This window comes from Emys orbicularis, chromosome 1, assembly GCF_028017835.1.
Source record: "Emys orbicularis isolate rEmyOrb1 chromosome 1, rEmyOrb1.hap1, whole genome shotgun sequence".
NCBI classification, from domain to species: domain Eukaryota; kingdom Metazoa; phylum Chordata; order Testudines; family Emydidae; genus Emys; species Emys orbicularis.
In genome coordinates, this window is record NC_088683.1 from 4,157,243 (window position 1) to 4,178,256 (window position 21,014).

The 21,014-nt window shown below is 47.6% G+C and overlaps 1 protein-coding gene across 1 annotated transcript in view; it reads right to left on the bottom strand.

Annotated features, from left to right (window-relative positions):
• Nucleotides 1-2,612: 2,612 nt before the first annotated feature.
• Nucleotides 2,613-21,014, bottom strand: part of DENND6B (DENN domain containing 6B) — a 35,174-nt gene continuing 16,772 nt past the window's right edge. Inside the window, exons 7-20 of the mRNA XM_065413439.1 lie at nucleotides 18,406-18,485; nucleotides 18,105-18,167; nucleotides 17,371-17,426; nucleotides 16,625-16,747; nucleotides 15,580-15,675; nucleotides 15,355-15,449; nucleotides 14,682-14,747; nucleotides 12,260-12,324; nucleotides 11,595-11,684; nucleotides 9,157-9,210; nucleotides 7,359-7,468; nucleotides 4,272-4,374; nucleotides 3,380-3,454; nucleotides 2,613-3,015 (exon numbers count right to left, since the gene is read on the bottom strand). Coding sequence (XP_065269511.1) covers nucleotides 2,893-3,015; nucleotides 3,380-3,454; nucleotides 4,272-4,374; nucleotides 7,359-7,468; nucleotides 9,157-9,210; nucleotides 11,595-11,684; nucleotides 12,260-12,324; nucleotides 14,682-14,747; nucleotides 15,355-15,449; nucleotides 15,580-15,675; nucleotides 16,625-16,747; nucleotides 17,371-17,426; nucleotides 18,105-18,167; nucleotides 18,406-18,485 — 1,199 coding nt within the window. The 3' untranslated portion in view covers nucleotides 2,613-2,892. The remainder of the gene's footprint in view (nucleotides 3,016-3,379; nucleotides 3,455-4,271; nucleotides 4,375-7,358; nucleotides 7,469-9,156; nucleotides 9,211-11,594; nucleotides 11,685-12,259; nucleotides 12,325-14,681; nucleotides 14,748-15,354; nucleotides 15,450-15,579; nucleotides 15,676-16,624; nucleotides 16,748-17,370; nucleotides 17,427-18,104; nucleotides 18,168-18,405; nucleotides 18,486-21,014) is intronic.

Sequence of the window (21,014 nt, forward strand, 5' to 3'; positions counted from 1 at the left end):
TCCCTCGTCTCTAAAGTAGTTTCTCCAAAAGGCTGGGAGGGACGGACAGCCTCCCCCGCCCCCCCCCCCCCCCCCCCGTGGGGACCCTGGGGCTGCTGCAGGCCTCTGAGCCAGCAGGGAGCTTGAAGGAACCATGGCTCTCCCGAGGACAAGGCCATAGGATGGAGAGTAGAAGCTCTCCGGAGCAATTCTCTTGCACAATGGATTGATTCCATTTACGGTGGGGCCGAGAGCCCCAGTCCTGGAGCAGGACCCTGTCTGTGCCAGGCACTGTCCCCAGCTGTGTGTGTGTTCAGGGCTTGGGAACAGCCTGTATTAATTCAAACACCATGAAAGGAGATAACGGGGGGGCAGAGACTACTGGCCATTGAATTTTAATTGTGGCTGGCCTGAGGCGGCCGTAGAGCTTGCTTGGCCCTCAAGCCCTGTCTCTACCCACTTGAGAATAAAAAACCTTAACCCTTTCTTCCCCAGCTGGCCTCGCCTGTATCACCTCCCCCAGCTCCTCGACCTGTAAGGTGTTCACAGTGCTATGTATGGCAGAGCACGTCGGTGGCCTCAACAGGGCCCAAAGGCAGATGCTTAGCCATTCCTTGTCCTTTCTGCCCCTGGGTAAACAAAACCCAAGCCAAGAGCAGCTGCACAGTGATCTCCCACCTCTGTGTAGCCAGTGGCCTGTGCTCCCCACTTATTTGACCAGTACAATCTGCAGAATGTTAAAATATTGTGCACACACTGCCCTGAGGAGAAAGACAAGGGAGGACACAATGAATTGTAGGAGCCAGAGACACAATCCAACCTCGTGCAGCATGAGACGGCCCAGAATCCAGGCTGCTCTTCCGTGGAGTGGGAAGAACCCGGGTTCTTTGGGCGTGTCGCCATGCCCCTGGGCAATGTCACGCTAACCGTCAAGAAGAGGCTAGCTGGAGAGGACGAGCATGCTGGTACCCGGGGTTATTCTTACTCCAAGCACAGCGTGCAGAAAACGCCCGTTTATTTTCGGAACAAAGCTCAGCCCATCCCACTGAGGCTCCAAGACGAGAGGCCGTTTTTTAAGCTAACATTTACTACTATATGGTAGCGATTTAAGTCCCTCCTGTGGGCACTGCACAGTTAGCGCATACATCTCTACACAGACTATACACTATACAGACTGGGCTTTGTCACTACGGAGCATTTTACAGAGTAACTTACTGCAGGGAGGGCCCTGGCCACCTGCTTCTCCACACGGGGAGCCTGGAGGGAGGCAGGGCAGCCATGAAGGAGGGCTCAGGGCTGCAGCCAAACGCTCACTACCATGACTACTGCTGCCCTGCTTTCTTCTAGACTGTGTGTAGCGCGGGATGAAGGAACCATTCCCCAGAGTCGGTGGCAAAGAGAGGTGGGAGGGTTCCAGCGTTTGTGCTTTACTGTGTAAATGAGGAACAGCCCGATGGAGGGCAGACCTTGCTAGAGAGAACACCTCCTCCTCCCCACTCCCTGTACACACAGCTCGCAGGACGCCTTAGTGCAAGGTCCCGCCTGACACCCTGACCATCCCTACTCTGCAAGAAGTTCCACTCTAGGGCCTCTGCATTGGGGAAGCAGGGCGCGGGCCCCGGTTTGCCCAAGGCCCATTGAGCATGGGACACACATTCCATGGCAAGAACGCTCCGGGTGGCAGAGGGTGAAGCACGAGGGCCTGGTACTGGCTCTCAGAGGGCAACCCTAGGGCTGAGTTAAGCCAGCGCTCCGAGAACCTGGAGAAACACTGCTCTGAAAAGGGGGGGAAGGCTGCGGTCAGTCATTTTAGCACTGGTAGAAAAGCCAGCCCATCATTCATTCATCCCTTACGTGTGCGTGCAGCCCTTCCCCTTTTTCTCCCCCCCTCCAGCCCCCCAGAATAACAGAGGCAGCAGTACCAGAGTCCTCTGCTGCTGTGGGTAAGGACGAGTAAGCACAGGGGAGCATCTCACTGGCAGTACAAATCTATGCACCAAGCTCTGTACCCACAAGGGAGCCAGTGCTGTGCAAGCGCCCGTTAGTGAGGGTAATGCAGGCTGTAAGCAGTGGTGCTGTGTCCTGCCTGACGGGCAAGGGGGCTGAGAATCTGTAGGACAGAAACGCACCTCGTTAGACATTCTCTGGACAGATACCTCACTGCACAGGAGACTGCTACCTGCTCTCACACACTACCAGAGCTCCAGCACCCCAGCAGGGTGTGCTCAGAGCTCCAGCCTGTCTAACACACACTGCTCTGGAGAGGTCTGTTCCTTCCAGCAGTCACTTCTCCTGCTCCCCTTTATCCTGCCTTCAGCTCCACTAACAATTCACTAGGCCAGCGACTGCTCTCTCCAGCAAGGGGTCAGCCTGTTGCGGGGATAGTGGTGGATTTTCCACATCCCCTGTGTGAAGGGGCCTGGAATCACAAGATTAGCGAGAGCATCAGGTTTCTCCTGCAGGCTCTGTACATAAACCCCACACACAGAGTGTTCCTGTCTCTACAGCTGGGCCCATGACAAGTGGGCAAGAAGGACACGTACGTATCAACGGGCCTAGCATGAGGGCAAGGGTGGGGATGTCTGTGTTGGTTCTACACAGCCTGCCATATGGGACTGGAACCCTGGCTGCCTCCCTGACGGCCACACACAGCTCTCCTCCTCCAGCTCCTCCGGGAAAGCAGGACCGGACAGCAAACAATTGTGCACAGAAACAGTTCACCTTCCCGTCGTCAGTTCCACCCCGCGCTCAGGACTCAAACCCACACGCACTGGCAGGCAGAATCCAGGTCAGTGTGGTGCTGGATCAGGGCAGAAGTTTCTTCCTCAAACCTGACTGCAGCCCCCTGCAGCTCTGAAGGAGATGCTGTGAATGGGGGAGTCCCTTCCCAGCAGAGTCCTGGTGCTGGGTGGCTCAGTGGTGGTGCAGCACAGTCTGGAGATCCTCAGGCAGGGAACCAATGATGGTCTCAATGTAAAGGCCCACTCGCTGCAGCGTTTCCTCCTTCACAGGGAGGTGATGGCACCTGGCTCTGATCTGGGGGGAGGGAAAGAGAGGAGGGGGAACTTTTAATACAGACTCCAAGTATCCCCTTTCTGCTTGTGCCATTAACTTAAGGGAGCCCCATGGGCTCTCCCTTACCTGGGAAGATATACAGGTCCTGAGCAGTGCTGCCCCGAGGAAATGGTTTGAGACCCAAGGGTGGGGGTGAGAAGAGCAGGACTGTAGGGTCCTTTTTCTAGCATATATAAGGGAAGCTCACACCTCCCTGGCTGACTTTGTATGCTGTTCAGCAGAGAGGAGCAGAAGGAATACACCGTCTCCGATACACCGTGTGCGATCCATTCACCACCAGAAGGGCCTATGCCCATAGGAACCAAAGCAGTAGGAGGAAACTCACCAGCTTCTCGCGAAGTTTCAGAACCAGGTCTACAATCTCCACCTCGGACTTGTCTTTCATCCAGGCCACAATGTTCTACAGCAAGAGAAGAAAAGTTCTCCTAAGGGAATGTCCTTCCGTACAGCAGCTCCCCTCAGAGCTATCTCCCAAGCAAAGCCTAGTACCGAGGCGGGGGTGGGGACAGAAGGTCCTTCTCCTCTGCACAGCTGTGTCCAAGGCTAGGTCTTCGCATGGCGCTGCATGCAGCACAATGGCTTCCAGGCTGGCTGAACAGAACCATGTCCTCCCCAGCTCTCTGCCTGTGGCAACGCTATCCGCTCCCAGCCAAGCGGAGAGTCCAGGGAGGATGTGGCAATACACAGGCTTTGCATGGTCTCTGTTCTCTTACTCCCGGTCAGTGCCAGGATTCCTGCACATTCCTCTTGCCGTGAGCTCGGAGGCCACACGTAGCTGCCAAAAGGAGACGGTCGTAGGATTTTTGTGCTGCCCTGGGGCACTGCACTCAGACCATGCACTCAGCAGGAGCCAGAGGCACTGGCACCATCCCAGAGAGGAACTCCTGTCTATTTCCGTTCCCGGGAAGGAATCAAGCAAGCAGAGAGGCATCTGATCAGGAACTCAGCTGTCTCTGGGAGCGCCTGAAGAATTAAAATGGCTGCCAGCAGGCGGCAGAGCAGGGTTTGTGCTGGCTCCTGGGAAGGCTGGTCTGACCCCAAACTGGACGCCCAGGCACTGAGAGTCGGGCAGTGACTGGGATGTGGAGTGGATGTTCCCCAAATACCTGAGTGCAATCCCCCCGTCCAGGAGTGCTGCATCAGGACGTGACAGTGGGCATCCCATCACCAGTAATGACACCCTGCATTTGCTTTCACCCCCTTTTGTCGGAACGTACCGCCTCGCAGATCGCCTCCAGGTGAAGGGCCTCCAGCTTCTGGGTCATTTCCTTGTGTCTCTGACGGTACCAGCCATCAAAGTTGGGAGACTTGAAGAAACGTCTGCAGGAAGAAACGTGAAGCTGAGAGGGGGAGGGAGAGCAGACCGGTCTCTGGAGAATGGTACTTGCTGTCTGGTTTCTTCACTACTCATAGGGATTTCCCATCCACTGAAAAGGTGGTTCCAACACAGAGACGTTGGAGGGGGGACAGAATCCCTGGTTCAGTGTAATTAGGGACGTGGATAGGTTAGAACTTAAGAACGGCCAGACTGGGTCAGAACAAAGGTCCATCTAGCCCAGTAGCCTGTCTGCTGACAGTGGCCGATGCCAGGTGCCCCAGAGGGAATGAACAGAACAGGGCATCATCAAGTGATCCATCCCCTGTCACCCATTCCCAGCTTCTGGCAAACAAGAGGCTAGGGACACCATTCCTGCCCACCCCGGCTAATAGCCATTGACGGACCTATCCTCCATGAATTTATCCAGTTCTTTTTTGAACCCTGTTATAGTCTTGAATCCTGTTATAGTCAAGTATAGGTTGCTAGGGAGAAGGCTCCTTACTGACCCCACCTTCCCCAACCTCTCATACCAATGGCCCGATTGATTCTTAGTCTCAGAAGTTGGCTTCTCAGGGTACGTCTACACTTACCTCCGGGTCCGACGGCAGGCAATCGATGTTCTGGGATCGATTTATCGCGTCTTGTCTAGACGCGATAAATCGATCCCGGAAGTGCTCGCCGTTGACGCCGGTACTCCAGCTCGGCGAGAGGAGTACGCGGCATCGACGGGGGAGCCTGCCTGCCGCGTCTGGACCCGCGGTAAGTTCGGACTAAGGTACTTGGAATTCAGCTACGAATTTGCGTACCTTAGTCCGAAGTGGGGGGTAGTGTGGACCAGGCCTCACACAATGCGTAGGTGCGAGGGTCTGGCGAGCTGGCTGCCCTGAGGCAGGCAATGGTGAGTGCTTCCCACCCCTGGGCAGGCCGCGTGCTCTTATGGTTAAGGGACTGGATTAGAACACGGAAGATTTGGGTTCTATTCTTGGCCCTGCCATAGACTCCTTGTGTTCATTTTCTAGAATTCTGCCCAATCCGGTTTGCAGTGTGTCAGGAAATTGTGCTCGTGGCCTTTCCACGGGGAAATGACTCCACAGCCACAGCCAGGGCAGTGCCATTGTGTGTTTTCTAATCATCTTAACCTTGCCCTCTCAGTTTGACAATCTTAGCTCCATCCCCCTGCCCCACAACTCCCCTTCCTCCTTGGTGTTTGCACCGAACACTTATTGTTGTCACGAAGCTAAACTCCACACATTTCGGCCTTGTTCTCTCTTTATAAGCAAGGCCTCGTGTACACTGTAGCCGAGGGCGTGGAGGCTGCAGCCCTCCACGGTGCAGCCAGTGGGTGATTCTGCGGCAGTTTCTTTTGCAAATGGAGGTTTTTACTGAATGAAATACGGAAATGAAGCATTAGCACAGCTCATTAGTTTTACACAGCCCCATCATTTTTAATTTTCAGGGTGCTGCAGAATTTCAGACTGGGAATGAAAAATGACATGGAGAAGTCGTCAGAGGGAAGCTGGCAGCTGGCAAGGGACATCTGAGAAGGCGTAGATGGTAGGAGGCAGTTTGGGATTATGGGATATGCAGATTAGTTGGATATTCACGCTAAAGTAATCAGCTAACACTGTTGAGAGCTACACCGTCATGTTTCAGAGTTTATCCCCGGTTAAGAATGGAGAATTTCAGATCTTCATTATAGCCTGAAAAAAAATCGCTATTTGCAGATTCAAGCAGACAGCACTTTATCAGTGGCACTCAGTTCATGCTTTTAAAGGTTTCTTTGTAACCCTATAAAGGCTCAGTGCCCCAGCACAATGGACCCCAATCTCAACCGAGGCCTTTAAGTGCTGCCATAAAACACATCTTTTGTATAAATTCAAGCTTAGATTTTGGAGCACTATTCTGTGCGGAGGGATGGATTATGCAGAAAGTTCCATAGTTAAGAACTGCAGAGCACACAAGATTCTGCCCTGTAGACCCTGGTCATGTTCTCTGAACTCTCTCCTTTTTGCCAATATTTTTCTGGTAAGTAGGTAGTTGAATATTGCAGCTATTGTCACACTAAAGCTGTAGAGAGAGGAGCTATTCACTTTCCTGCTGCTTGATTTAACCTACAATTGCACTGACTTTATTTGCAGCCTTATGTTCCAGCTCCACACATAATGTGCCTGTCCACTTTCTGGGTCTCTTTCAGCAACAGGTTCAGATTTTTAAAGGTATTTAGGTACCTAACTCCTTGATTTCAAAGGGTCTAAATAGCTCTGAAAATCTGGACCCCAATGCCTTCCATATTTCTCCTCTCCACTGAGTATCTGGTTTCAGTTTTTCCCCTCAGATTTTGGTGAAGGTTTGCTCTGTTCTGTTTGCAACTCTCTAATTTTTCATTAAAATAATAATGGGGGGAACCCTCTTACAAGTCATCTCAAACTTTACCGTAAAGACCCTGTATTGTTACCTATAACAAGGTAGCACCTGCAGGCCCCAATCAGCATCTGGGTCCCATTGGGTTGGGTACTGTACAAACACACAAAGATTGTCATACTGGATCAGAACCGTGATCTATCTAGGCCAGTACCTTGTCTCTGACGGTGGCAAGAACCAGCTGCGTCAGGAGCAAGGTACATGAAACTCCCTAGTGGACAATGATGGAGTAAAGTGCCTCTGGGGAAGTTTTTCCCCAAACCTATCACACTCAGGGACTGGCTTAAACCCTGAAACAGGAGTTTATAGTCCTACTAAAACCTGACAGTTCCGTGACATTTAAAATATTATTTATACATAAGCAGGATTAGCTCTTTTTGCTGTTCCTCCCAGCCATTATAACTTGGCCAGTTCCTTGTTGGCATCAAGCTTTTCAAAGGGAATGGTCTCTCCCTTGAAGCTGCTCTCTCCTCCTGATGAGTCTAAGCCAGGATTTGGCAGGTATGTTCGTTATACCCTTTACCTACTGCTGATGAGACAAGACAACCAAACACCACATTCTTACCTGTACAGGCCTAACCAGTCACCCTTAAGTACACAGGTGAGCTGGGGACCAGCATGTTCAAGGGTCTTCATGAAATCTTCCTGTCGGAAAGGACGGATCTGGGGAGGATTCTGTGCAACAAAAAGAACACATCGCAATGGAGCCCCAAGTACTGGGAATGAGGCTCAGAGCTCCTAGGAAGAGTCTATGCAGGATACACCGAAAACCTAGGAGAACCACCAAATGCCTGAAACTGCACATCTCAAACAATTCTGCTAGGAGAGTTTACGTTACAGATCTCTAACAACCTTGCTGAGCTGAAAACTACTATAAGGAGGAAGCATCTGTCCCAGTGTTCATTCTATCTCCCTTTTCAGGGGGAACAATCCTGTCCCTGCAATAAGGGCAGTTTGAGAGTGGGCCATAGTATTTCACAGATTCCTACATCTTTTCTAACAGTCCTACCTGGGGGGTGGGGGAGGGGGAATGAGCTCCTTGAGGCTGGGCACCCTTGGATTGTCCTATGACCCAGTGTGACAGTCTGTACCCCTCTGTTCACCCCTTTCACAAGACTGTGTTCAATTTTGTACAAAGGATAAGGTATAATTTGAAAACTCCCGATTTGCTGTCCTGGTAAAATGTTTGGCAACATTGTATGTAAAGAGATAAGATTCCACTGTATAATGTACCAAGACATGTTCCAGCATGTTCTGGAGGGCAGTCACAGACAAGTTCCCCAGAGACAAAAGCTAGCCAATGCCTCAGACAGGTGTCAACGAGACCAAATGGACCATCACCTGATTAAGTAGCCACTCTTGGGCAGGAGAGAGAGTGTGAGCAAAAAAAAAAAATCTAAATTTTGACAAAGAAGCACCTTAGGGTTTCTGACCCCACAGACTTTCTGGAGCTGATTCTTGTGCAAGAGAAAGGGCTATAAGTGGAGAGGACAGACACCCCAAACATCACTCCCTGCTCTCTACCCACAGCATCCATCAACACCTGCAGAACAAGGAAGTAGCACTGGACTGGAAAGCAGACCCTGACTGAAAGAGGTTCAGCCAGTAAGATGGCTGGAACATGTGGTGAGAGAGACCTTTGCTTTGTATTCACTTAGCTTGTTAAGTTAGGTGTGTGTTGGGTTTTACCTTTGATTTCTTTGTAACCAATTCTGTTTGTATGCCTCATTACTCGTAGTCACTTAAAATCTATCTGCAGTTAACACATTTTTATTGTTTTATCTAAACCAGCGTGTTTGGGAAACTCCATTTGGGATAACAGGATTTGTGCATATAATTTTCTATTAGTAAATGACAGACTTCATATGAGCTTGTATTGTCTAGGAGGATTCTGAGCAGTACAAGAGGCACATTTCTGGGGGAAAGTCTGGGACTGGGAGTTTGCTGGCGTTGCCCTGAAATGTAATTCAGGAGTGGCTAGCTATAGCACTCAAAGTATAGCTGGGAGTGATTTACATGCTGGAGGCTGTGTGTGGACAGAACAGGAGTGGTTGCTTTCACAGCAAAGCAGGGTAAAAGGCAACCCAGGTTGGAGAATTGAGGGGACACAGCTGTCGGTCATTCTAGTTTGTATCCTGGATAATGTCACACCCAGATGTAAGTCCTAGAGGGCCTGGGCACTCTCAGAAGATCATATGACCCAGATCTAGGAGCTCTAGAGGGCCTGAGCCTTGGGTACTTTTCCCACATCTGAGCAGTCTGTTGTATTTGGGAACATTGGGACAATTTCCCAAGAGAATGATCAGCATAAAAGTGTAACTATTCCAAATCTCTCTAAGGAAATCAAATGAAACCGGACATACCTTCCATGGAGTAATGGCCCTCTGTAGAGGCATCAGACTCGCAATGTAGTGCTCCTATGGAGTAGTAGTGAAAACAGAACTTAGACTAATTAGAGAGCCCTTCCCAAGGTCATTAGCTGTCATGCTGTGCTTTAAGAGCCACCAACATGACATGCAGTGAACAACCTTCCATTCTCTTTTCCCCTTCTTTGGTGTGTAGATTTCCACAAGTCCAAATGCTCGTTTGCTTATCTCCTCCCACCCCTCGATCCCCACTGCCCCGGGAAGCTAGGACATCAGAACTGGCTGCTGTGGAAGTTTTAAGAATGCCACACAGGATGAGATCAGATGGGAGGGAATCAACAGCAGGAGCTGAGTGAGACTCAGAAAACACTGTCACATCACAACTCCCGTCATCGGAACAAAGAAGATGGAGAAGCCAATGCGATTCTAACTGGAATGTCTACCATAGGTGCAAGTAGCTCTCTCACAGGACAGGAAGAGAAGAGGGGTTGAAAACAGCAACCATTACCTTCTGCAGTAAAGCAACAGCCATCCAGACAGGGCTCTTAACAAATGCTGTGGTAGGGATTGAACCCTCAAGAACTAAATACTAGGGCTGTCAATTAATCGCAGTTAACTCACGCGATCAACTCAAAAAATTAATCAAGATTAATCACAATTAATTTTTTTAATCGCAGTTTTAATTGCACTGTTAAACAGTAGAATACCAATTGAAATTTCTTAAATATTTTTGGATGCTTTTTTACATTTTTAAATATATTGATTTTAATTAGAACACAGAATACAGAGTGTACACTGCTCACTTGATATTTTTGATTACAAATATTTGCACTGTAAAAATGATAAACAAAATGAACAGTATTTTTCAATTCACCTCATACAAGTACTGTAGTGCAATCTCTTTATCGTGAAAGTGCAACTTACAAATGTAGATTTTTTTTGGTTACATAACGGCACTCAAAAACAAAACAATGTAAAACTTTAGAGCCTACAAGTCCACTCAGTCCTATTTCTTGTTCAGCCAATCACTAAGTGAAACAAGTTTGTTGACATTTATGGGAGATAATGCTGCCAGTTTCTTATTTACAATGTCACCAGAAGGTGAGAAGAGGCATTTGTATGGCACTTTTGTAGCCGGCATTGCAAGGTATTTATGCACCAGATATGCTAAACATTTGTATGCCGGCTCATGCTTCGGCCACCATTCCAGAGTACATGCTTTCATGCTAATGATACTCATTAAAAAAAAATGTGTTAATTAAATTAAATTAGTGACTGAACTCCTTGGGGAAAACTGTACGTCTCCTGCTCTGTTTTACCCGCATTCTGCCATACATTTCATGTTATAGCAGTCTCAGATAATGACCCAGCACATGTTGTTCATTTTAAGAACACTTTCACTGCAGATTTGACAAAACACAAAGGTTCCAATGTGAGATTTACAAAGATAGCTACAGTACTCAAACCAAGGTTTAAGTATCTGAAGTGCCTTCCAAAATCTGAGAGAGACAAGGTGTGGAGCATTATTTCAAAAGCCCCAGAACAGCAACACACTGATGCAGAAACTACAGAATCCGAGCCACCAAAAAAGAAAGTGGCATCTGCTGGTGGCATCTGACTCAGATGATGAAAATGAATATGCCTCAATCCGCACTGCTTTGGTTTATCAACAAGCAGAACCCATCATCAGCATGGAAGCATGTCCTCTGGAATGGTGGTTGAAGCATGAAGGGACATAGGAATCTTTGGTGCATCTGGCACGTAAATATCTTGCGATGCCGGCTACAACAGTGCCATGCAAATGCCTGTTCTCACTTTCAGGTGATATTGTAAACAAGAATCGGGCAGCATTATCTCCTGCAAATGTCAACAAACTTGTTTGTCTGAGCGATTGGCTGAACAAGAAGTAGGACTGAGTGGACTTGTAAGCTCTAAAATTTCACATTGTTTTGTTTTTTAATGCAGGTTTGTTTTGTTTGTTTTTACATAATTCGACATTTGTAAGTTCAACTTTCATGATAAAGAGATTGCACTACAGTACTTGTATTAGGTGAACTGAAAAATACTATTTCTTTTGTTTTTTTTCCAGTGCGAATACTTATAATCAAAAATAAACATAAAGTGAGCACTGTAAACTTTGTATTCTGTGTTGTAATTGAAATCAGTTTTGTTCCCTTTATACGCATTGTGCTGGGTGTCAGGACTGCAGAGCCAAGCACAGTATCAGTCAAACCTGCCAGAACCTGCCAATCAGAAGACAAGTTTATTCTTCTCTAAGAAGAATTAAAATGTCTATGATGGTGTTCAGGCCTCTGGCACAAAGCCTGTCTTTGTGGAATAACCCAGAGGGGAGGGTGGAACCCAGCATTCAGGCATATGCTGTTCATCCCTCCCATACTCCTTCACCACACAGATCAACAACCCCTTCTACTCACCAGGGGAATAATGAAACTCTGGGTGAGCTCCAGCAGGTGGCGCCTCAAAAGGGCACTTTGGACTTCAGACGGGCGCTTCCTCTGAATCCCCTGTAGGTAGAGAGTGAAGTTACAGCACGGGGGGCGCTCACGAAGATACCGTTTAACAGCCAGCAGCTTTAGTAGGTAAGAGCTGAGGCTATGCACGTGTGTGCAGTTCTCAGCAAAACGCTGCATCTGCATGCAGCCAGTCAAGGGGCAGACTGGAAAAGAATAATTTTGTGCACTCTCCCAAACTTGGCCCATAATACAAGCTCCACTCACTTGTGACACTAAAGTAAGATGCCACTCACATAGACTAGATTGTTTAGATCTGCCTAATATGATCATCCCTCTCCTTTCTTGCTAACAATGCTAACGGTTAAGATATCATTAGGCTCCAGAGCTCAATCAAGTGAAATAATCTTCTGAGAGCACCACCCTGAGAAGAATGTCCAAGTAATTTTAACCCACGCTTGGATAGCCTGGACTAAACCATGACTGGAGTCAGGGTGAAGTCAAAGACCTTGGGCCGAGGGGAAATCCAGTACTATTTCTCCTTTGGGCTTCAATGGTTTAATCCAGACTTTAGCACTGCTTTCCTGCAGCGCTTTACAGGATGGGGGATAGAGACAGGAAACGCTCACCTTTAACAATCTCTTTATCAGGGTTTTGTCTTTGTGCAGAAATGTCTTGTAAGAGGTGTAGATTCCTAGATTAAAAACACAGAAATGCTTAAAAACAAATCACCCCCTGCCGCCGGTTTCTCAAGGTCATATCATTGTGCAGTAAAGCCTTGTTCACAGGCAGGGGAGGGGAATTTCCCAATCTTAACTCTGGCTAGTTAGAAGAGAAAAAGCTTTGATGACAGAAACCTCCTAAAATGACGAGAGTTGCTGCCACAACAGCACTCACAGTAGGATTAACCTTCGAGACCTTTCAACTGCCCCGAGGCACCCCTCTCCCCCAAAAAATGTCACAGGAAAAGACACGTAACCAGCAGCATTAGCTCAGGACTAGACTTGAGTTGAATAGTTCAGTGGTGTTAGATAGCTGTATCTACCTACCTAGGTACAACTTCCCTTCACCATATCTGACAGCCTCCCAAATACTCAACAGAAGTGATATAAATTTCTCTCCACTCCCAACCTGCAGGTTAAATAGCCTGAATAATTTATATTGGGAGTGTTTAACATCTGAGAGCGAGGGGATGTGTTGTGTGTGTCTGTGACAAGAACATATCCAAAGTCTCAGCATGAGTTCTGAGCATGGCGAGGCCTGTGGCCTCACCTCCTGCAGAAATGAATTCATAAGAACGGCCATACTGGGTCAGACCAATGGTCCAACTAGCCCAGTAACCTGTCTCTGACAGTGGACAGTGCCAGCTGTTTCCGAGGGAATGAACAGTACAGGGCAATTTTGAGTGATCCATCTCCTATCACCAAGTCCCAGCATCTGGCAGTTGGAGGTTTAGCGATACATGGGGCACGGGGTTGCATCCCTGATCATTGTGGCTAATAGCCATTGATGGACCTATTCTCCAAGTCTAGGCCCAGCTCCCCTGAAAGTTCTGTCTCTCACCTCAGGAGCCTCTCCCTATTGGCCAACAGCTTCATTTCACCAATGCAACATAACTGTCCTGAGAGGTCATGGTCGGGGAGCTAACCGCTCAGATAGTTAGGGTCAGTTCCAGAGAGGGGACTACGAACTGGACTGTCAACGGGGAGCCAGTGCAGAGCATAGGGCACCATCACAATGTATGCATGGATCTTGTTGCTAAGTGGGTAGGCTGTGCATTTTTCAGAGCGAGAGGCTGTTAGTGTATTAGTGTATAGATATAGAGAGTTTATCATCAACACATTGATCACTGTGACCAAGTCTGTGGCTGAAAGGATGAGGCAGTGTCTTCTGGTTAGGTGCGGATGGACATGGGTGCTTTTTGCCACTTTCAGGACTCATTTGGCCTGAGGCAGGCCAAGCCAACCAGCACCCATAGGGGGTTTAACCAGACGCTACAATTAAAGGAAACTTATACACAAGTCAAACATTCCGATGCTTCACTCCCCAGCACATGTTTTCACACATGTCCCTTCCCACCAACTGATGTTTCCTTAGAAATGCTAATTCACTGCAAAGGGGCTAGAGCCCCAGACTTCATGCAAATCTGTGAAGACTCAGGGTAAGTCTACACTGCAAAAAAAGACCCGTGGCAGCAAGTCTCTGAGCTCAAGTCAACTGACTCAGGCTCGTGCTATGGGGCTAAAAATAGCAGTGTAGACGTTCCCACTCGAGCTGGAGTCTGGGCTCTGAAACCCATCAGAGGGAGGTCTCAGAGCCCAAGTGTCTACACTACATTTTCAGCCCCGTAGGGCAAGCCCCACGAGCTCGAGTCAGTTGACCTGGGCTCTGAGTCTCGCGGTTGCTGATATAGCTCCTGTGTCTGGGGCCAGGGTTCCCCTCATTTCATGTGAGCTGCAATGCCTAGGCACAATGGGGTGAGAAAAGGAAAGCAGAAGCGACACTTGAGTTGTATCACTGCAATGCAGAGATAAGAGTAGACGCACTGGGGGAGGGGGAACAGACAGTTGATTCAGTCCAGCCCCAGACCCCTGAAGACAGAACAGCCCCACAAAACCCCACCTTCTTCAGCCAGTCAGAGCCATCAGGCTACTCAAGTACTTCCCAACAACCACCAGGGGAAACCTCTAATGAGGCTTCTACCATCTCCAAGGCTTCTCCTTCCTCAGACAGAGTCTTCCTCGGGGGGGTTTCTAAAACCAGATTGGGGGAGGCGGGGCTTCCACATTTTCTGTGATTTTTTTCTGTATCAGAAGCCTTTAGATGGTCCAGTAATAACAATGGAGAGCCTAAGTCAGGAAGGACACTCACGTAACCGTAAAGAATTACTGCAAGCAGCAGAGGAGCTGGAAGAAGTTACAGCCCTGGAGTTGCTCTCAGGTGAGGCAGAGGGCAATGCCCACAACAAACACATTGCTGCAAAGCCTTCGAACTCAGCAAAGAGGAAGGATAAATGCAATTAAACCAAAACTGACGTTAAAGGGGAATTACCCGGCTTAGCGTCCAGAGTTTTCAGTTTGGTTAGTTTCTTCACCTTGACTTGTTTGGGTAAGTCACCTGTGGAAAGACACACAGTGTCTAGTACCAGGTTATAAAGGCGGCACTTCTAGCCTCATAGCCACAGCACACGTGTGAGAGGACTCGCACTTTAGACCATCCATGCCAAACTTGCAAAAATTAAACTGTATCCTCCTGTGATCTGAATGCTGAGCTAGTGCTGGTATCCCAGCTGCTACCGGGAGCTTTCAGACCGGCCTCTGCCAGTCCCCGGTGGTGACAGGAAAAAGGTAATAATGAGTCGCGTAGAGAAGAACTCCTCAGCCCAACCTACAGCAGCGCTCTTGGCTTTTCAGAAAATAAAACCAGTGTCTCTCTACCAAGCATTTCTCTCCTATTCCCTTCCATCTTCATTCCCAAGAATAATCTTCCATTTCCTTAAAGCTTAGAAAAAAGAAAAACTTTGTTGTAATTTTCTTAAGACTTTGCCTTTACTGCTGTCACCTCAGCTCCCAGGCTAGCAGCCTGAACTACCCTCTCTGAGTCCCCGATCCTCATGGGCCGGTGATGTGCACATGGAACTGTTGCTGAGACACCACTACATGGGCCAGCTCACTGTCAACCTCTGAGTCTAATGCAGAAAGACGAGCTTGGGTTAGAGCGTTACCTGACATTTTGAGCTCCCCGAGCCGAAGGAGGTGAGGCCAGTGCTGGAGCGTTTTGATAAAGAAAGGATTTGTGACGCCCACGACAATGTTCGGCCTACAGAGAGAAGGTTGAGATGAAAGTGGAAGCCAGAGCAACAATGCCCCCAAGGTTCCTTCATGCAGCTTGTGCTGACTGAGTAATGAGTTTAGAGGCTCCTTTCACACAGGACAACCAGGGTACTTACGGGGCTTGTGTCCTGGTGGTGTACTCCTTAAACTCGCTGTCATGGATAGTGAAATATGGACGATAGTCACAGCAGTACTTCAGAGGGGTGAGACAGCTGCAAGAATAATACAGGAATATTGCGGTGATCACGAAAGACAGCTCATGCTGGAGAGGAACAATTTTGGGACAGGCCAGTTTCCTAGTGGTCACTGCTTTGCACTGCCAGATGAAACACTCCCTCCCTCTCTAAACTGGCGGCATGTCTACACTTCGAGCTGGAGGTGTCATTACCAGATTGAGGAGTCACACTCACACGAGCTCTGACAGCGCCAGCACACTGAAAGTAGAGCGTAGCCATGGCAGCGCAGGTGGCAGGAGGGGCTAGCCACCCTGAATACGTGCCTATGGTCTCCCAGGGGTACATACTCCGGGCAACTAGCCCCTGCTGTTGCTCGCACTGCCATGGCTACACTCTGTGTTTACTGAGTTGGTTCTATCAGAGCTAGCACAAGTATGTCTCCTTGAGACGGGGATCACACTCTAGCTCCAAGTGCAGATATACCTTAAGAGTGCTGCTGATAGGGCCATCCCTGGGGGGGGTGCAAAGCCCGGGACAAATCAGCCCCCGCCGGCTTGGTGGCCCCGCTCTGCATCGGCGGCAGCACATGGCAGTGGAGGGAGGGACAGCAGAACTGCCCGGCAATTGATAGCCTGCTGGGCAGCTGCCCCACAGGGAACTTAGGGGAACGGGGAGCTGATGGGGGGCTGCCGGCCCACCCTGGTTCCAAGCCCCCACCAGCTAGCTCCAACGGGCTGCTCTTTCTGCAAGCAGTGGACAAAGCAGGCGGCTATCAAACAACATTATAAGGGCATTGCACAACTTTAAAAGAGCATGTTCCCTAATTGATCAGCAACGTAACAACGTTAACCGATGTTAAGTGAGGCGTTACTGTACTTGTATACACAAATTAGATCCGATGCAATTTACTGGACAGAGCAGTGGTTCTAAAGGGAGGAGAATCAATAGTATCCTGTGACAGTCACCTGCGATTCAAACAAATTACCTGGTAAGTGCCAGAACCATTTCTGAGGAAACTGTAGGGGATGGCGCCATTACAACTATTGGCTCCCCCAGTAGCATCAGCTCCCACAGCATCTGGATATGAATTAGCACTGGCTGGAAACATCTGTTAGTGAAAGAGAGAGTAACAGGGTAAGGCTAGAAATGGAGTTCCTGAAAGAACAGACTCTGGTATTAGGCACGTTCAGCTGCTCCTCTGCATCTGCACATTTAAGGTCTAGGATGGGTTCCTAATATCCTGCAGCAGTGAGTTCCACAAGGTAACTATATATATACTTCCTGTAAACCATTTCAAATCTGTTAAAAGGAAATATTTTAAGCAATATATAGTTACCCTGTGGATAACTATATTTGATATATTTTAAGCAAAATAAGATACATGTAAAAGGGAATAGGATCTACAGTAGATTAGTTACATTAAAAATTTCCAGGGTAACCAATCTGCCAGGGCATAGGCTGATCCCTGTCTGAAGTCAGGAAGAAATTCCTGTCTCTATGGTCCAGGTGGTTTTGCATACAAGAAGCCCATACATGCACTACAAAGCTCCCTAATGCCCTTAAGCACTGTGCGGCTCCTACCAACCCAACATTCAGACTGATGCACTTTACCGACAAGAAGTATCAAGATCACACTCAATGCCCACAACCTCCCATTCAGTTAAAGAACATCGTGAGCAGAGAGGAAGGAGGTAGAATGGGAGGAGTGTGTTGAGAGAAGCTAACTCCCACCTGAAGAGATCCAGTTCATGAACACTGGGGAGAACTAACGGGGCTGGTAACAAGTTCTGAATGGGAGAGAGGAGAAAGGCAGTTAATGAATGGAAATGTCCTGAGCACAAACTACTGTCACTCTGAGTTGCCCACCTCAGAAACAGACAGACATTCCATCTACAGTAAGTACCAAAGCATCAAAAAGCTTAGACAAAGATAATGTTTGGAGAGCCAAGCTAGGAGCAAACGTGGACAGCACTGACAGGGGGTAAACTGCTGAGCCAGTCAAGGTGTAAGAATTTCATTTCTTACCCCAGGAGCCAGCCAAAAACCCCTGCCTTCCAAGCCTTAGAAACCTTCCCACTGCAGCCAAGCAGAGCTTGGGAAAATGATAATCAGGGAAGGTGGTGGATGCTAAGAGTCCAGAAATGTGTGAAAGGTACTAGCACAAAGGAGGGAAGGAGAAGGGATTATTGTCAGAACAAGGAGCAATGATGTAAAATTACCCAGGAGGCTGAAGCAGCATCACTCAGGGATTTCTCTGCCCAGGCAGGGGTTAGTGTCATTCTTACTGGGTGGGAGTTTGAAGAGTTTAGTGAAAACACTCGAGAGGAATATTTAGGAAGCTGTTGTTCCAGGGAGCACATTGGACAAGTTCCAAAGAGCTCCAATTCTACAGTACCCTTCTCTTACTCAGCGATCTAGACTCTGCTGGCTATTGGGCCATTTTACACCACTCTTCTTCATCTCACCTCTTGATTGAACTGCTTCAAAGGACTTGATCCGGGTTTATCCACCCTGGATGGGATTCTCACCTGGGTTACAAACAGGAACACAGAGAGGTTATTTGGGGAGATGGGCTCAGCAGGCAGGCATGAAAACTTCCTGTTTATGTCTAACTGTGCAGAGACTAGGAACAAAGGGAAAGAATTTAGAGCCGTCAGGAACATTAACATCCAAAGGAGTATAAAAGAAATATGCCACCTTTCTGGTTCAGTGTCCAACAATGCCTGTGGCTTGAGCGTTTGTGAGTGGAATATCAGTAGCAAGTACCTGAATGACAATTCCCATCACAGGAAGGTTCAGCGTCTGTCCTGGCACCGGAGGTGGCCACTGATCAATCTCATTGCACACTGCAAGAACATGGACAAAGGCAAAACTTTAACCTGAGGGACAAATGCAGCCAATTTAGATAGTCTCTGTGAATCCTGCTGTGAACATATCACCACTGCTGCTGGTCTTTATTACAGGATAAGGAATCTAACTCTGCTTGCTAGTAAGAGAACCAAAAAAAAAGAGCTACCGTGGCTAAACAACGAAGTAAAAAGCAGTGAGAGGCAAAAAGGCATCCTTTAAAAAGTGGAAGTTAAATCCTAGTGAGGAAAATAGAAAGGAGCATAAACTCTGGCAAATGAAGTGTAAAAATGTAATTAGGAAGGCCAAAAAAAAATTTGAAGTACAGCTAGCCAAAGACTCAAAAAGTAATAGCAAAAAAAATTTTAAGTACATCAGAAGCAGAAAGCCTGCTAAACAACCAGTGGGTTCCCTGGATGATCGAGATGATAAAGAAGCACTCAAGAACGATAAGGCCACTGCGGATAAATAAATGAATTTTTTGCATCGGTCTTCATGGTTGAGGATGTGAGGGAGATTTCCAAACCTGAGCCACTCTTTTTAGGTGACAAATCTGAGGAACTGTCCCAGATTGAGGTGTCATTAGAGCAGGTCATTGGAACAAATTGATAAACTAAACAGTAATAAGTCATCAGGACCAGATGGTATCACCCAAGAGTTCAGAATGAACTCAAATGTGAAATTGCAGGACTACTAACTGTTGTCTGTAACCTATGATTTAAATCAGCTTCTGTACCAGATGAGTGGAGGATAGCTAATGTGACGCCAATTTTTAAAAAGGGCTCCAGAGGAGACCCTGGCAATTACAGCCGGTAAGCCTGACTTCAGTGCCGGGCAAACTGGTTGAAACTATAGTACAGAACAAAATTATCAGACACATAGATGAATATAAATTGTTGGGGAAGAGTCAACATGGTTTTTGTAAAGGGAAATCATGCCTCACCAATCTACTAGAATTCTTTGAGGGGGTCAACAAACATGTGGACAAGGGGGATCCAGTGGATATAGTGTATTTAGATTTTCAGAAAGCCTTTGACAAGGTCCCTCACCAAAGGCTCTTAAGCAAAGTAAGCAGTCATGGGATAAGGTTCTCTCATGGATTGGTAACTAGTTAAAAGATAGGAAACAAAGGGTAGGAATAAGTGGTCAGTTTTCAGAATGGAGAGAGGTAAATAGTAATGTCCCCCAGGGGTCTGTACTGGGCCCAGTCCTATTTAACATATTCATAAATGATCTGGAAAAAGCAGTAAACAGTGAGGTGGCAAAATTTGCAGGTGATACAAAACTACTCAAGATAGTTCAGTCCCAAGCAGACTGCGAAGAGCTACAAAAGGATCTCTCAAAACTAGGTGACGGGGCAAGAAAATGGCAGATGAAATTCAATGTTGACAAATGCAAAGTAATGCACATGGGAAAACATAATCCCAACTATACATATAAAATGATGGGGTTTAAATTAGCTGTTACCACTCAAGAAAGAGATCTTGGAGTCATTGTGGATAGTCCTCTGAAATCATCCACTCAATGTGCAGTGGCAGTCAAAAAAACGAACAGAATGCTGGGAATAATTAAGAAGGGGATAGATAAGAAGACAGAAAATATCATGTTGCCTCTATATAAATCCATGGTACGCCCACATCTTGAATACTGCGTGCAGATGTGATCGCCTCAGCTCAAAAAAGGTATATTGGACTTGGAAAAGGTTCAGAAAAGGGCAACAAAATTATTAGGGGTATGGAACAGCTGCTGTATGAGGAGAGATTAATAAGACTGGGACTTTTCAGCTTGGAAAAGAGATGACTGAGAGGGGATATGATAGAGATCTATAAAATCATGACTGGTGTGGAAAAAGTAGATAAGGAAGTGTTATTTACTCCTTCTCATAACACAAGAACTAGAGGCCACCAAATTAAATTAATAGGCAGCAGGTTTAAAACAAACAAAAGGAAATATTTTTTCACACAATGCACAGTCAACCTGTGGAACTCCTCGCCAGAGGATGTTGTGAAGGCCAAGACTATATAATAGGGTTCAAAAAAGAATTAGATAAATTCATGGAGGACAGGTCCATCAATGGCTATTAGCCAGGATGGGCAGGGATGGTGTCCCTAGCCTCTGTTTGCCAGAAGCTGGGAATGGGCGACAGGGGATGGATTATTTGATGATTACCTGTTCTGTTCATTTCCTCTGGGGCACCTGGCATCGGCCACTGTCGGAAGACAGGATACTGGGCTAGATGGACCTTTGGTCTGACCCAGTGTGGCCATTCTTATGTTCTTATGCATAGCAGCTCTGGGCTCCTAGGGGCTAGATAGGTCCAGGGACAATAACTGAGAGCTGGGAGACTGTCATTCCTGTGCTGTCACAATAGCAACTGAAGTCAATGGGAGCTGTGCTTTGAATACACACAGTGATATATAACACGAAGTACTCTGATTAAATCGGGTCCTAGGTGTCTCAAACTGGATGCCGAAATTAAGTGGATATTTTTTACCTTACTCTCTCTGTGCCTCAGGGAGAATGTGGAA